The sequence below is a fragment of the Dermacentor andersoni genome, chromosome 8 (assembly GCF_023375885.2).
Source record: "Dermacentor andersoni chromosome 8, qqDerAnde1_hic_scaffold, whole genome shotgun sequence".
In the NCBI taxonomy this organism is placed as follows: domain Eukaryota; kingdom Metazoa; phylum Arthropoda; class Arachnida; order Ixodida; family Ixodidae; genus Dermacentor; species Dermacentor andersoni.
In genome coordinates this window covers 126,633,809-126,650,025 of record NC_092821.1, presented here as the reverse complement: position 1 = coordinate 126,650,025, position 16,217 = coordinate 126,633,809, and the positions used below count along the sequence as shown (strand labels likewise).

The window sequence follows — 16,217 nt, the reverse complement described above, 5'->3', positions numbered from 1 at the left end:
TGTTTCGGGCTGGTCCAATAAACTGCCTCTAAAGTGCTGGTTCTTCGCGTGGATCACTCCGCACGCACCTGCTGATGCCGAATTGCGCGATAACACACCGAATGAGCTCAGAATAATTTTCTCGGAAAAATGAAAAAAATGGAAAGCCTATAGCCCATGGAAATTATTGTTTCGGGCTGGTCCAATAAACTGCCTCTAAATTGCTGGTTCTTCGCGGGGATCACTCCGCACGCACCTGCTGATGCTGATTTATGCGATAAAACACTGAATAAGCTCGGAATATATTTTCTCGGAAAAATGAAAAAAATGGTAAGTCTATAGCCCATGAAAATTATTGTTTCGGGCTGGTCCAATAAACTGCCTTTAATGTGCTGGTTCTTCGTTTGGATCACTGCACACGCACCTACTGATGCCGAATTGCGTGATAAGACAGCGAATAAGCTCAGAATAATTTTGCCGCAAAAATGAAAAAATGGTAAGTCTATAGCCCATGGAAATTATTGTTTCGGCCTGGTCCAATAAACTGCCTCTAAAGTGCTGGTTCTTCGCGTGGATCACTCCGCACGCACCTGCTGATGCTGATTTATGCGATAAAACACCGAATAAGCTCAGAATAATTTTCTCGGAAAAATGGAAAAAATGGTAAGCCTATAGCCCATGGAAATTATTGTTTCGGGCTGGTCCGATAAACTGCCTCTAATGTGCTGGTTCTTCGCGTGGATCACTCTGCACGCACCTGCTGATGCTGATTTATGCGATAAAACACTGAATAAGCTCAGAATAATTTTCTCGGAAAAATGAAAAAATGGTAAGTCTATAGCCCATGAAAATTATTGTTTCGGGCTGGTCCAGTAAACTGCCTCTAACGGGCTGGTTCTTCGCATGGATGACTCCGCACGTACCTGCTGATGCCGAATTGCGCGAGAAGACACTGAATAAGCTCAGAATAATTTTCTAGGAAAAATAAAGAAATGGTAAGTCTATAGCCCATGAAAATTATTGTTTCGGGCTGGTCCAATAAACTGCCTTTAATGTGCTGGTTCTTCGCGTGGATCACTCCACACGCATTTGCTGATGCTGATTTATGCGATAAAACAGCGAATAAGCTAAGCATTATTTTCTCGGAAAAATGAAAATGGTAAGCCCATGAAAATTATTGTTTCGTGCAGGTCCAATAAACTGCCTTTAAAGTACTGGTTCTTCGCGTGGACCACTCCGCACGCACCTGCTGACGTCGATTTGTGCGATAAGACACCGAATAAGCTCAGAATAATTTTCTCGGAAAAATGAAAAAATGGTAAGCCCATGAAAATTATTGTTTCGGGCTGGTCCAATAAACTGCCATTAACGTGCTGGTTCTTCGCGTGGATCACTCCGCACGCACCTGCTTATGCCGAATTGTGCGATATGACATCGAATAAGCTCAGAATAATTTTCTCAGAAAAAAATGAAAGAATGGTAAGTGAAAATTATTGAATTTCAGCCCATGAAAATTATTCTTTCGGGCTGGTCCAATAAACTGCCTTTAAAGTCCTGGTTTTTCCCGTGGATCAATCCGCACGCAACTGCTCACGCGGATTTGTGCGATGAAAGAGCGAATAAGCTGAGAATCTTTTCTTGGTAAAATTAAAAAATGGTAATTTTATAGCCCATGAAAATTATTGTTTTGGGCTGGTTCAATAAACTGCCTTTAAAGTGCTGGTTCTTCGTGTGGATCACTCCGCACGCACCTTCTGATTCCGAATTGCGCGATAAAACACCGAATAAGGTAAGTATAATTTTCTCGGAAAAATAAAAAAATGGTAAGTCAATAGCCCATGAAAATTATTGTTTCGAGCTGTTCCAATAAACTGCCTTTTAAGTGCTGGTACTTCGTGTGGACCACTCCGCACGCACCTGCTGATTCCGAATTGCGCGATAAAACACCTAATAAGGGAAGCATAATTTTCTCGGAAAAATAAAAAAATGGTAAGTCTATAGCCCATGAAAATTATTGTTTCGAGCTGTTCCAATAAACTGCCTTTAAAGTGCTGGTACTTCGTGTGGATCACTCCGCACGCACCTTCTTGTTCCGAATTGCGCGATAAAACACCGAATAAGGTAAGTATAATTTTCTCGGAAAAATAAAAATATGGTAAGTCTATAGCCCATGAAAATTATTGTTTCGAGCTGTTCCAATAAACTGCCTTTAAAGTGCTGGTTCTTCGTGTGGACCACTCCGCACGCACCTGCTGATTCCGAATTGCGCGATAAAACACCTAATAAGGGAAGTATAATTTTCTCGGAAAAAGAAAAAAAATGGTAAGTCTATAGCCCATGAAAATTATTGTTTCGAGCTGTTCCAATAAACTGCCTTTACAGTGCTGGTACTTTGTGTGGACCACTCCGCACGCACCTGCTGATTCCGAATTGCGCGATGAAGCACCTAATAAGCTCAGAATAATTTTCTCGGAAAAATGAAAAAATTGTAAGTCTATAGCCCATGAAAATTATTGTTTTGGCCGGTCCAATAAACTGCCTTTAATGTGCTCGTTCTTCGCGTGGATGACTCTGCACACACCTGCTGACGCCGATTTGCGCGATAAAACAGCGAATAAGCTCAGAATAATTTTCTCGGGAAATTCACGCCAGGGAGCATTCACTCACAATCGTGCTCACGTCTGTTTTCACACTCATAAGTACTCACCCTCACAAACATTCACACGGACGTCTAGTCGAACTCACCGGTAGTCAATCACGTTCGTACTGACGTGATGCAGGCAAAAAGTCAACCTTGTTTCTCTTTGGACGGCGCATTTGTTTAAGGTAAAACGGTATTGCGATGTTTTTATACCGAGGGAACTTACGAGTCTAATTCCTTCATTTTGCCCCGAAAACTTTCTGGTATTATATTTCACATGAAAAGTAAGTATAAACACTGTGCGCCAAGGAATTTCTAGATTTTCGGTTTCAATTTTAAGTCCAACAAGCCTCATGAAAATCCGTTTAGTGGGCTCCAAACAAGACGAGTAACCCGTTCCTCCATATTTAGCTTCAGCTGCCGAAGTGATACTCTCACCAATTTCTTCAGGAACTTTCGAGCGAGTGAAAAAGCTCATGACTCTTTTTGCGCCAAAAGGTGGCCCTTCAATAAACATTGCTGTAATGAAATAACAGACAACAGTATTTTTTGCCCAACCGGCATTAGCACTTTATTCCGTCAGTCTCTTGTAATCCACCGCATTTCTGTGTAATACAAAGATTGTAGAAGATACTGGTCTCTGCAAAAAAATTATGTTGCTTATTCCTTTAAATTATTTATTCTTGGTCATCTCTGTCTCTGTCCGCTTCTTGGTGGTGCAAGTTCTCGAAATCCAGGGCCTGTTTATGGTGGTTTGTCGCTACTCTTCTGTTCTTTATTATCTACGTTAGCACAATCTGTATCTGGATGTACTACCTACAGGAAGAAAAAGGGACAGATATTTTTGCACTTAAAAGGAAGCTTTAGCGGGTGCTCTTATCTAAAAACACGTAAGAGGAGAAATTGTTTTTCTCTGCAACCACTGCACCAAATTTGACAATATTTGTTGCCTTTAAAAGAAAAACTTAATATCTAGTAACTGTTGGTTTAGAATTTTTGATTTAGATAGTAAATTTTTATTAAAAATTGGCAAAATTTGAAACATTTCAGAAAGCGAGACGATCAAGCTTACAACTCTCTAACTCAGCAAGGAAGAATGATATCACAGTTGTGTGAATTTCATGTGATAGTACATCTAAAGCGGACCAAATTGATATATTACGCATGAATCTAAAAAATTTAGTAATATGTAAATACAGCTTTTGCAGAACCCTTGTAAGGAACGTAACAAATTCACGTAAAATATGAATTGACATATCGGATGTGTCCGCTTTGAATGATCTAATGGACACCGTTTACAGAACCGCGATATCTGTTCTTGATGCAGAGCTATTAATTTGTACATTTCGTGTTTCTACATCTTTCACACTTCCGAATTTTAAAAAATTATTGTAACAAAATTCAAGCCGTAAATCGAGATTCCGCTTTCAACAGTCACTAGAATTTAGGTTTCGCTCTCAAGTGCAACAAATGTCATTTAAATCGGTGCAACGGTTATCTCAAAAGAACGTTTTTGCGTTTTACATGTATTTGATTAGGCCGCGTCCGAGTTGGGCCCGAGCCAAAGCTTCCTCTTAAGAAAGTTGCGAAGTACTTTGGCTGCAGTAAATTGAGCAGTCAACTTTGACTGAGAAGCAGATAGTAATATCGTTTCTTTTATTCGAAATAGTCACAAGTGAAGGCTACAAAATAAATACTAAGTAAACATACCTCAAAGTCGCAGAAAGGTATACTGCGACACCATGCTCGCACCCAACTTGTAGTCTTTGTTTCGATGTGCTTTGGAAGACGAGAATTACCTTGAAGACAAACATCGTCGAAAGATTGCTTTGTTATACCTCAAAGATAGGGCATATTAATATAAGGAAGCACTGTTTGCGTATGACCCAGAAGAACCGGTGATGTACCGAAAGAGAGCTTTAACCTGCAATAGCTGCACGATGAGGCATATCAGTAGAGACATAAAAAAAAACGAGACACGCGTCACCTTGGATGCCGCATTTTATTCGTTCTGAGAGCCCTGAGACGCGGTAATTACAAGCATGCTTCATATTTTACAGAAAAAGTTTATAGCAGAAGGTATGCGTCAGGCTTGCTTCGATGCTAAATGTCTCTCCCTCCAACTATGTCTACCACAAACAATATATTCGCGGAAAGCACTGATTTTCACGAATACGAATGAATTAATTCATTTGTGGCGAAACTCTGCACTGTTCTGAATAAAAATTGTCACGAAAAGTCGCATCTCAGATACTGTTCAATTCTTGAGGTCACTCTCTTTTTCAACAGAGCATCAAAGCAAATGCAGTCGTAATTTGAAGGTTGCTTCTTTGCTAACACCACCGCCTGTTTATGCTACACAAAGATGTGAGCATAGAAAAATGAATGCGGGATCTAAGTAACTTCTATCATTTTATCCGAATGAGTGTGAGAAAAAAGAACAAGGCGCATATAATTGCGCAAACACGCCATTCTCGTTGGCTGCAATGACAGTGAAGCACGTTGAAGCTACAGTCTCGAAGGTTAGCTCTTACAAACCTGAAGGCACTCGACATTGGAAAGCAGAACAGAGAAGCTGGTGTCTGTGCAGGCCAGACTGATGTAAGGAAGCGCAAGAACGGAAACACTGAACCACAGAAAGAAAGCTTGTTTTGAAGTCGAAGATATTCAGTCTAAAGAAAGAGAAAAAAGCCATCCAGCCCGAAATCATTCACAATGACGGAAGCAACAACGTGGCATGAAGTATTCCTTTAATGTCAGACAATGATTAGCCTAACCACTCTACAAACCCCTGTTCCGCTTGTCATCAGCACGGTGAGCTGGCGGACACGTCGCACTCTCGACGCACGTCTCAACGCCATCTGAGGCTGGGCTCACGTCCAATACTGCTACAGTTCCTTTCATAGTCGTTCTTAAATAGTGAGACCAGAAAGCAACCACGTCTTGAGAACCTACTCACGACACAGGAAAAAAAGAAGAATGCGTATTTGCCTAGCAGGTTGTCCTGGAATGCCCCCAGAGTATCTACACGTGTTTTTTGTCTTCTTGCTATCGGTGGAATGTTTTACACGGCAAATCAAATAAATCAAATAATACGGCCGGCAAGCAAAGTGTTGTGAACAGCTATCGTGTACAGGGTGGGCGACGGAGCTCGGTGGCCATGCGTGGCTGTGCGGGAAAGATATACAAGAGCATATATGGCGAGCACGTCCATATTGCCGTGGTGGGGCTACCAGTACCTTCTCGTTGGCGACACCGAACTTCTGGCGGTTCTAAAGCGCAGCGGAGGAAGCCGTTTGTGACACTTGGCTGTCCTGCCTCTTTCCTCTCTCCGCACCAGCTTTGTGCTATTAATAGAACCACATGATTAACTAGGCCCCGAGCAGCCGCGGTGCCAAAAGTGAGCCGTCGGCAAATGAGAGTGAGAAGTAGGAATGACAGATGGGCGAGGACCACTATGATGGATGACTGGACACTTTAAGCTTTAAGAGGAAACGGCTAGCACTTCGCGAATCGCCAAGTGTTCGGCTACGCATGTATATCTTGCTCCAGCGCACGTATGCTAAATGTCCTATTCATCAGTCCCACAAGAAACCAGGTCCGGCCACTATGGCGGACTGCATGAAGTCCGGAGGAAGACGGGCCATCAAGTCTGGCGACGGTGTCTTGTCGCACTTGAAGTTCTTCCTCTTTCGGCGACAGAAGCCGATCTTGGTGTCGAAGTAGTACTTGTCGGGGCACTTGAACAGCTCGGCCTTTTCGGATTTCCCGCCAGTGCAGCGGTAGAAATGGACGCAGTCACCGTCGAATGCGAAGTTGCCATCCTTGTCGCACAGGATGAGGTCGTCGAGCTTTTTGGGCTGGCGACTGGAAGGCGTCGTCGTGGGCTCCATCGTGCTGGCCGCTGGCGTTGTCGGCGCTTCGGTCATGGCGGCTGGAGTGGTCGCGGCCGTCGTCGGTGCCATTGTGGTCTCCGGGGTCGTGGCTTCAGGTGACGTCATCGCTTCAGAGGGCGTTGTTGCTTCAGACGGTGTCGACGCTTCATAAGGTGCAGCTTCCGAGGGCGTTGTGACTTGAGGTGTCGTTTCTGAGGATGGTGCAGTTGTCTTGTCGCAAGGCGCTGTAGTTGCTTCAATTGGTTCTGGTCGAGGTGGGGGCTGTGGCTGTGGTTGAGGCTGTGGTTGAGGCTGCGGTTGAGGCTGCGGTTGAGGCTGCGGTTGAGGCTGCGGTTGAGGCTGCGGCTGAGGCGGTGGCTGAGGCGGTGGCTGAGGCGGTGGCTGAGGCTGGTCATCACATGGTGGAGCGTCGCGAGGCCAGTTGCAAACACTGTATCGCTCGTCGAACACGAGTCCCGCAGGGCAGTCAAAATGGACAGCTGTCAACCTTCCATCCTGGTAGGTGTCTACGCACCGGTAGAATTTGTGGCAGTCCGCAGGATCCCTTATGAACCCCTCCCTGCTGCATACCGAAGAGTCGGCTGGTCGGGGTGGAGGCATTGGGTGTGATGGAGGTGGTCGAGGCTGTGGCTGCTGAGGTTGTGCAGGCTGCGGCTGTTGTGGTGGGCCGGGCTGCTGTGGCGGGGAGGGACCAGGAGATGGTGCGCAGCTGCCAGCGGCACTTGGGTCTGAAGAGCCATCGCAGGCCGGTGCATCGTGGGGCCAGTTGCAGACGCTGTAACGCTCGTCGAATACGAGACCCGCCGGACAGTCAAAGTTAAACACGACGTATGTGGCGTCCTGGTAGAAGTCCACACACCGATAGAATTTGGTGCAATCACTTGGGTTGCGGAAGAAGCCGGTCCTGCTGCACTGTGGCCTGCAACTCTCTCCTTGCGGTGGCTGACTTGGGGGTTGACTGGGCGGCTGACTCGGAGGTTGGCTCGGAGGCTGGCTAGGCGGCTGGCTAGGCGGCTGGCTAGGCGGCTGGCTAGGCGGCTGGCTAGGCGGCTGGCTTGGAGGCTGGCTTGGAGGCTGGCTTGGAGGCTGGCTTGGAGGCTGGCTCGGCGGCTGGCTCGGCGGCTGGCTCGGCGGCTGGCTCGGCGGCTGGCTCGGCGGCTGGCTCGGCGGCTGGCTCGGCGGCTGGCTCGGCGGCTGGCTTGGCGGCTGGCTCGGAGGTTGGCTCGGAGGTTGGCTCGGAGGTTGGCTCGGTGGCTGGCTCGGAGGTTGGCTCGGTGGCTGGCTTGGCGGTTGGCTTGGCGGTTGGCTTGGCGGTTGGCCTGGCGGTTGGCTTGGAGGACGGCTCGGTGGCTGGCTTGGAGGACGGCTCGGTGGCTGGCTTGGAGGACGGCTCGGTGGCTGGCTCGGGGGCCGGCTTGGGGGCCGGCTTGGGGGCCGGCTTGGGGGCCGGCTTGGGGGCCGGCTTGGGGGCCGGCTTGGGGGACGGCTTGGGGGACGGCTAGGTGGCTGGCTCGGTGGTCGACTTGGGGGACGGCTAGGTGGTTGGCTCGGTGGCCGACTTGGGGGACGGCTAGGTGGTTGGCTCGGTGGTCGACTTGGGGGACGGCTAGGTGGTTGGCTCGGTGGCCTGCTTGGTGGTACTGGTGCAGCACCTATACTAGGCCCCTGTCCTTGACCACCTTCACACGGAGGCGCATCCTGTGGCCAGTTGCATACACTAATCCTCTCGTCAAAGACTAAACCAGCTGGGCAGTTGAATTCGTAGACAACAAAACCCCGTCCACTTTCAGACTGGTCGACGCACCGGTAGAATCGGTGACAATCTTGAGGATTCCTGAAGAATCCAGAATCGGGGCATGAGAGACCCGATGCTTCGGGGGTCGTGGGCTCTCGAGGCGACGTCACATCAGTGGCTGGTGGCGCGGGACCTGGACCTTGTGGACCACCACCTGGTTGACCTTGGGGTGGCTGAGGACCTCCTGCATTATCAAAAGAAAAGTTGAGGTAAAGGGTGTCAGAATTAAAAGGGAACAGCCTACACATCAAGATGAAGTATGTGGACAAATGAAATACGAAAGAGAAGTTCCTAATCTGCAAAAGTATAATTATGATTCAATCATGGCTTCTGACTGTGCTACGATACATGATTCGTTGCTCTTTGTATGGGAAAGTTCTCGGAAGCTTTTATAAATTATATCTATCATCAATTTGCATATTTGTTGCTTGTCTTTGAACGAAAAGACAGTCTGAAGAGTGACTATAATTTCGCCTTCTCAGTCATACCCATTAAAGGAAAACGTTTTATACGAGGACCAAGAATTTATATCATGACATTGACAGAGCGTTTGAGGGCATAGGAACAAAATTTATTTAGTTGCATTTCCCTGCTTTACACTGCAAGAGTTGTGGCTGTGCCCTTGACTTTGTCGGGCGAGAGTCATAATCAGCTTGCACGTGAGTTCAAAGAAATTGAAGCCATAGCAAGATCTCGAGTGATTTATGTGAGCTTGCCGTCTATATCTCTGTCATGTAAGGAATAGGCATTTATGTTACACATATTACTTAAGCTGCGTTGTTGTTTGTTTCGTTCGCTTCCTATAAAACCAATTTCCTAATGCTACGCAATAAACAGTTGGAAGTTTAGCACCTTCTACCTCCTGTGTCTTCTTTTCTTCTTTGCTTCTCACGTTCTCAGTTGCGCTAATGTCAACAATACATCAGGGACAAATCAGCTTCATCTCTTATACTATCGACTCATTGTTTTCACTGTGCCAACTTCTAATTCTGTTTGGCCTATAACGTCGATATTTTCGTCGATGTTAACATCAGAGGACTAAATAGAATTATCTACTATGTAAATAAAGCACAAAGTAAATTGTTCGAAACTCATGGGTGCGTTTTGAGGACTAATTACCACACTTCCTTATGGCCTTTGATACAAATAGAAATATTATCAATCACCTGTCTAACAAACCATAAGAGCAAGGCTTCGAAACCATTTGAATAAACATAAAATAACACAATACTCCAGGAGCACCGCAAATTGGCTATGCAACCGTTTATGTGTCTGCTATCTAGGTCATAACGCGTCGTAACTTCTTACAATATATGATATAATCATAATTTCACTTGACTTTGTCATGCACCTATTGCTTTCTCAATATTTAAGAAAACCTGGTGTAAGGCCTCTAGTAACAGTTCATTTTATATGTAGTCAGTTTTATAGTCTATATAGTTAGCGTTTACTTACGCAAGTGAAATAAAAACTGCCTTGCGTCTACTTAAGCGAGAAGCCCTTGTATTTATTCCAGCTTGTCTCGAGCGCTCTTCATCCCTTCATTAGCAAGTGCACATCGAAAGATTAGTGATATGTTAAAAACTGATATGCTTCAATTGCAAATAGCTTGGTTTCATACTACTGGATATTGGTGAAAATTTTTACTTGTATGCTTAAGAGCACTTAAAGCCGGAATAGGTTTTAAGAGGGAGCTATAGCTTGGGGAAAACATGTAGTTCCCTATTATAACGTAGACAAAATATAGAAATGATTTTATGAGACAACCACTGGACTGTTTGAATGACATTTGTCTTATTTGAATGATAAAATTAAATCCCAGTGATGCTAGGAATCAAAAAGTTGATTTAGTACCTCAAAATTGCTACATATGTTGTCGAAAATCGGCAAGTTTGAGAATGAACATAGAATCGCGAAGTTTACAAATTTTTAACTCTGAACGAAATACAGCTATCACAGGTCTGCAAGCTTAGTCTGTTATAGCATCTCAAGCGCTAGTATATGTCCCCACATTGATAGTTCGAAAGAGAGAGAGAGAGAGACAGCAAATGATAAATGAAAGGTAGGGAAGTTAACCAGGACTGAGCCCGGTTGGCTACCCTACACTGGGGAAAAGGAAAAGGGGGACCAAAAGATTAAAGGAAGAAGAGAAAGTCCACTGGGGATATCATTCGGTCACTCAGTCCGGATCACAGACGCTCACTCAATCCGGTAGCTTTCAAATATCGCAGAAGCGCTTTTGTGGCGTTTTGTAGCTGCGATATGCGAGGCCATTGTACCAAGATCTTGTTCAAGGTGAACGACTTTCTATCTCGCTGATTGAAAGCTGTGTGTGTGTGTCATGTCTTTCATTTTCAAAAGACTGGCAGTAGCACAGTAGATGCTCTATGGTTTCTTCGACACCGCAGGCACTGCACTCGGCGCTATCAGCCATTCCAATCAAAAATGTATATGCATTGGAGAGTGCGACGCCCAAGCGTAAGCGGCACAGCACTGTTTCCTCATTACGCGGAAGCTCTGGTAACAGCCGCAGTTGCATAGATGGATCGAGGGAATGCAATCGATGTTGAGTGAATTCAGGTGTGTGCCACTTCTACAATGTCATACGGTGTGCTAGCTTGCCTAAGTGTTGGGCTGCATCAGTCCGCGATAAAGGTATAGAAACAAGGGTTGCTCCTTCGTGTGCTTTCCTAGCAGCTTCGTCAGCGAGGTCGTTGCCGGAGATACCGCAAAGAATTTGCAGAAAACTAAGGACGCAATTCGCAATTATTAATGGGTGCTCCACGAAACCACACATCAAGCGTGCGTGATCCGGGGACTTACTCGCGACGACAGGGCTACCCTGCTGTATCGCACTAGAACCAACTCCGCTTACACCCAGACAGGACGATCTGCTTCAACGCTTTATGCTTTATGGGGTGAGGACGGTGAAGTGGAACACTTCGTCTGGTTAAGCCAGCAGTTTGACGAGGAAAGAAAAGCGTTGCATTATAGTCTGCAAAAGAAAGGTCTTGCACACGCGAACTCTGAAGATTCAGTGTTCCCTGAAGGGCCCGCAGTGTTCAGGAAAGGAAGGCTACGAAAAGAAGGCTCGAGACACGGATTTGGGCAAAGTCTAGTAAGACACTTTCCTAAGAATGTATGAGGTACTCAGGACGGAGTAATTGCCGGCTAAGCATGGCAGGTTAATCGCACCTGCTGCTACGTCACCACCATCCACAATTTCAAGTTGATAAATTTGATTTATTAATAGACAACTTACGTGAAATCTTTACTAGGTTTTCATTACATATTAGGAGTATATTTCAGAACGGCGTATAATACATATATTTTGTCCCCTTTAGATTTACCATTTGGTGCAGTTTAAAGATTGTGACATCTTTCCTTATTGGTGAGTCACAATGTTGCAACTTGATACTGGAGTTTTTCTTCTAGAATTGCCAATTTTCCAAGAATTCTAAATTCTATATTCTAAAATAATGTGTGGTATAAATTGAAAATTCACTTCCTACATGCAGATAGTGTAACGTATTCCTTTCTTTTAAATGCAACAAGCGTCATTAAAATCATTGCAGTGGTTGCCGAAAAAAAACGATTTCTCCGTTCCTATGTTATTTGAAGCCTACTCAGCTAAAGCTTCCTCTTAAAGACTTTAACGTATGCAGTACATTCAACAGCAGGAAGCTGTAGTTTGACTAAAACGTGAAACATTTTTCTTGAGTCTATCACGGGCCAGTCAGTATACAAAGATATTACTTCATGTTCAGTTTTTCTGGTTGAGTTCCTGTGTACGCTTCATCTTATATTTTCACGTGAAACTCAACCAGAAACGTAAATTTACCTGGTGGTGCTGGTTGTCCTTGAGGTGGCTGGCCTTGTCCTGGTTGGCCCTGCGCTGGTGGGCCCTGCGCTGGTGGGCCCTGTCCTGGTGGGCCCTGTCCTGGTGGGCCCTGTCCTGGTGGGCCCTGTCCTGGTGGGCCCTGTCCTGGTGGGCCCTGTCCTGGTGGGCCCTGTCCTGGTGGGCCCTGTCCTGGTTGACCCTGTCCTGGTTGTGAGCCAGGCGTCTGGTCGCAAGGCGCAGCTTGGTCAGGCCAATTGCATACGCTGTATCTTTCGTCGAAGACAGTTCCCTCGGGACAATCAAAGCGATATACTACATAATTTCGGCCTGTCATGTAAAAGTCGACACAGCGGTAAAACTTTGTGCAGTCACTTGGATCCCTGAAGAAGCCTGTTCGGGGGCAGTTCAAACCCGATGGATGTCCATTGGGGTCTCTCACGCTGGGCGTACCTCCAGGAACAGAACCAGGCTGTGGAGGAGCTTGCGTCGGTCCGCCTTCGCCGGTAATTGGCGTGCCAGCGACAGAGCTACCGGTGCCTGCGGGCGTCGTTTCAGGGGAAGGTGGCATGGTAGGAGTGTTTCCTGGTGAAGATGGCATTGTGCCAGTTGTGCCTGTCTCTGTGGTCACCGAAGGAGTTGTTCCTGTGCTATCTGTTGGTGTACTAGCAGTTTCTCCTGGCGTAGTTCCTGTACTGTCGGTAGGTGTGCCTGCTGTTCCTGTTGGAGTAGTCCCTGTACTCTCGGTGGGAGTGCTGCCAGTGCCGGGTGTAATAGGAGTGCTTTCTGTCATGGGGCCGGTAGTTCCCGGAGGGGTGGTGCCTGCTGGCACGCTTGGTGTTTGAGGCCTGCTTGGTGGTGATGCCGGTGGTTGAGTAGGCGTGGCAGCGGGTGGTGGCGTCTGTGGAGGTCTGGGAGGACGCGGCATGGGCTGTCCGGGACTGGGCTGTCCGGGACTAGGCTGTCCGGGACTAGGCTGTCCGGGACTAGGCTGTCCGGGACTAGGCTGTCCGGGACTAGGCTGAGGCCTTCCGCCACCACCAGGCGCAGGCATGCCGAGCGGTGGCCTTTCATCGCAAGGAGGAGCCGCATCAGCCCAATTGCAAGTACTATACCGTTCATCGAATACAAGGCCTTCGGGACAATTGAATTCGTATGCCACAAAACCGCTGCCAGTGTCAACACAGCGGTAGAATCGATGGCAGTTATCAGGATGTCGGAAGAAGCCTTCTTGAGGACATGGAAGCCTGCTGGGTCCTCCTTGCTGGCTTGAACCAGGCGGGCGTTGTTGCCCTGGCTGGCCCGGTCGCCCTTGTCCCGGTTGTGCTGGTCCTGGCTGGCCTGGTGTTCCTTGCCCTGGACGGCCTGGCGGTCCTTGGCCTGGTTGCGGTGGTAGTACAGGTTGCCCTGGTCTCCCTGGCTGTCCAGGTTGCCCTTGACCTGGCCGCCCTGGTCTTGGCTGGCCTGGCAGTCGGTCCGGTCGACCAGGTTGTCCTGGCTGACCTGGTTGCCCCTGTCCTGGTTGCTGGCCTGGCTGAGCCTGCCCTGGTTGTCCTGGAGCTCCAGGTCGCCCTGGCCCCACAGGAGGACCACCTGGCTGACTAGGTGCAGGGGGTGCTTGGCCTACAGGCGGGGGTGCCGCGCCATCACATGGTGGCGCATCGGATGGCCAGTTGCACGTGCTGTAACGTTCATCGAACACAAGCCCCTCTGGACAATTAAATTCATAGATTACAAAATTGCCTTGGCTATTACCGCTCACGCAGCGATAAAATCGGTAGCAGCTTTGAGGATGTCTGAAGAAACCTTCCTGTGGGCACGATGGTCTTTGTTCGCGGCCGCCCTCGTCTCCCGATGGATGACTTGGACTGGGGCCACTGGGCTGCCCTCCTTGTCCTGGTTGTGGACCTTGCCCAGGGCTGCCTCCCTGTCCTGGATGACCTGGTCGGTTTCCAGGCTGTGCTGGTACTGGCTGACCTGGCAGAGGAGGTTGCCCTGGTAGTCCAGGACCACCTGACTGTCCAGGCTGAACTGGCCTTCCTCCCTGTCCTGGTTGAACTGGTAGGCCTCCTTGTCCTGGCCGCCCTGGAGTGCCTGGTCCACCAGGTGTGCCACCTTGGCCTGGTGGACCTGGCCTACCAGGCTGACTGGGTATGCCACCTTGTCCTGGACTGCCTGGCCGACCCGGCGTACCACCTGTCCCAGGTGTTCCTGGACTACCTGGCCGACCCGGTGTACCACCCGTCCCCGGTGTTCCCGGAGTACCTGGTAGTCCCGGTGTACCACCCGTCCCTGGTGTTCCCGGAGTACCTGGCCGTTCTGGTGTACCACCCGCCCCCGGTGTTCCTGGAGTACCTGGCCGTCCTGGTGTACCACCCGTGCCTGGTGTTCCCGGAGTACCTGGCCGTCCCGGTGTACCACCCGTCCCCGGTGTTCCAGGCGTACCCGGCCGTCCCGGTGTACCACCCGTCCCCGGTGTTCCCGGAGTACCTGGTCGTCCCGGTGTGCCACCCGTCCCCGGTGTTCCCGGAGTACCTGGCCGTCCCGGTGTACCACCTGTCCCTGGTGTTCCTGGACTGCCTGGTCGTCCCGGAGTGCCACCCGTTCCTGGTCGTCCTGGACTACCTGGCTGACCTGATATACCTCCCTGTCCTGGCCGACCTCCTTGACCTGGATATCCCCCTTGCCCTTGACCACCTTGCCCGGGTTGTACAATTTGGGCCGAGTGACTTTCTTCGCAGGGGGGTGCTTGGTATGGCCAGTTGCATACGCTGTACCTCTCGTCGAAGACGAGTCCATCGGGACAGTTGAATTCATAGACGTCAAAGCCACTTCCGCCTTCGCGCCTCACACACCGATAAAATCTGTAACAGTTATGAGGGTTGCGGTAGAAGCCTTCCCTGGGGCATGGTAAGTCTTTGTTTGAAGGAGTTGCTTGTCCGGATGCTGAACCACCTTGTTGCCCCGGGGTAGTTTGATTGTCACATGGTCGTGTGTCGCCCGGTCTCGGGTTGCTGGACCCAATATCACCAGGCCTTGTGTCACCAGGTCTTGTATCACCTGGCAGCGGTCCATCTCCTCCACTACCTCCAGGCTGCTGGCTACCTCCAGTGCCCTGCTGTGGCCACCGCTGTGGTTGTTGCGGCAACGTTCCCCCGGGTCGACCACCTCCAGTACCCTGTTGCGGCCATCCCTGGGGTTGTTCAGGGAATGTTGGCTGTTGGGAGGGGCCAGGCGCTGCATTTTTGCACCGCCCTTCTACAGCATACGGGTAATTGCACGTGCTCTGCGCTTCGTCCCACACTAGAGACTCTCCGCAGCTGAACACGTACACAACAAAGGAATCCGCGCCGCCCGAAACGCACCTGTAGAACTTGTTGCAATCATCCGGGTGTCCGAAGAAACCTTCCCTGGTGCAACGAGGTTCTTCCTGGCTGCCCCCTTGACCATTCCACGAATCTTGTGGCTGGCTTTGTGCGTGACCGTGATTAACTGACTCCAGACCCTGGACTTGGGACCAAGCGCTGCTTTCCTGCTGACCCTGTTCAATGTTCTGGTGAGTGTCTCCCCATTGACCATTTCCGGGACCAGCTCCGGCCAGTGACCAGCTCGAAGAGTCTGAAACAGGGTTACTCTGGCTCCAGCTAACGCTGTTGTTTGGCTGCCGTTGATTCGCGAGACACTCCGATTCACTGAGTTCGGCGTAGTTGCAGGTACCGGTTGCTTGGTCGTAGACGAGCGTTTCAGGGCAATTGAACTCGTAGATGCTGTAGAACGAGTCCTGCTCGTACCGCACGCATCGGTAGAACCTGCAAGAACGATGACAGTCCGCTTTACACTGAGCCGTGTGCCAATGCAGTTCCACCAGTGATTTCCTAACATGTACAATCCGACAACTCGAAAATGGCTTGGAAATGCAGTTCCACCAGTGATTTTCTTGGAACACGTACGATCCAACAACTCGATAATGGTTTTGAAAATGCAATGGAGGCGTGATTAAATTAGGTACAAGATATTCTTATAGTCTAGCAGCATTGTGAGTTTCTGCAAGGACTGTCACTCGAGCTT

The 16,217-nt window shown here is 48.8% G+C and overlaps 1 protein-coding gene across 1 annotated transcript in view; it reads right to left on the bottom strand.

The window, feature by feature from the left end:
* Positions 1-4,259: 4,259 nt before the first annotated feature.
* The window catches only part of LOC126525559 (uncharacterized), an 84,766-nt gene continuing 72,808 nt past the window's right edge, over positions 4,260-16,217 (bottom strand). Inside the window, exons 4-5 of the mRNA XM_055067950.1 lie at positions 12,153-15,958; positions 4,260-8,495 (exon numbers count right to left, since the gene is read on the bottom strand). Coding sequence (XP_054923925.1) covers positions 6,199-8,495; positions 12,153-15,958 — 6,103 coding nt within the window. The 3' untranslated portion in view covers positions 4,260-6,198. The remainder of the gene's footprint in view (positions 8,496-12,152; positions 15,959-16,217) is intronic.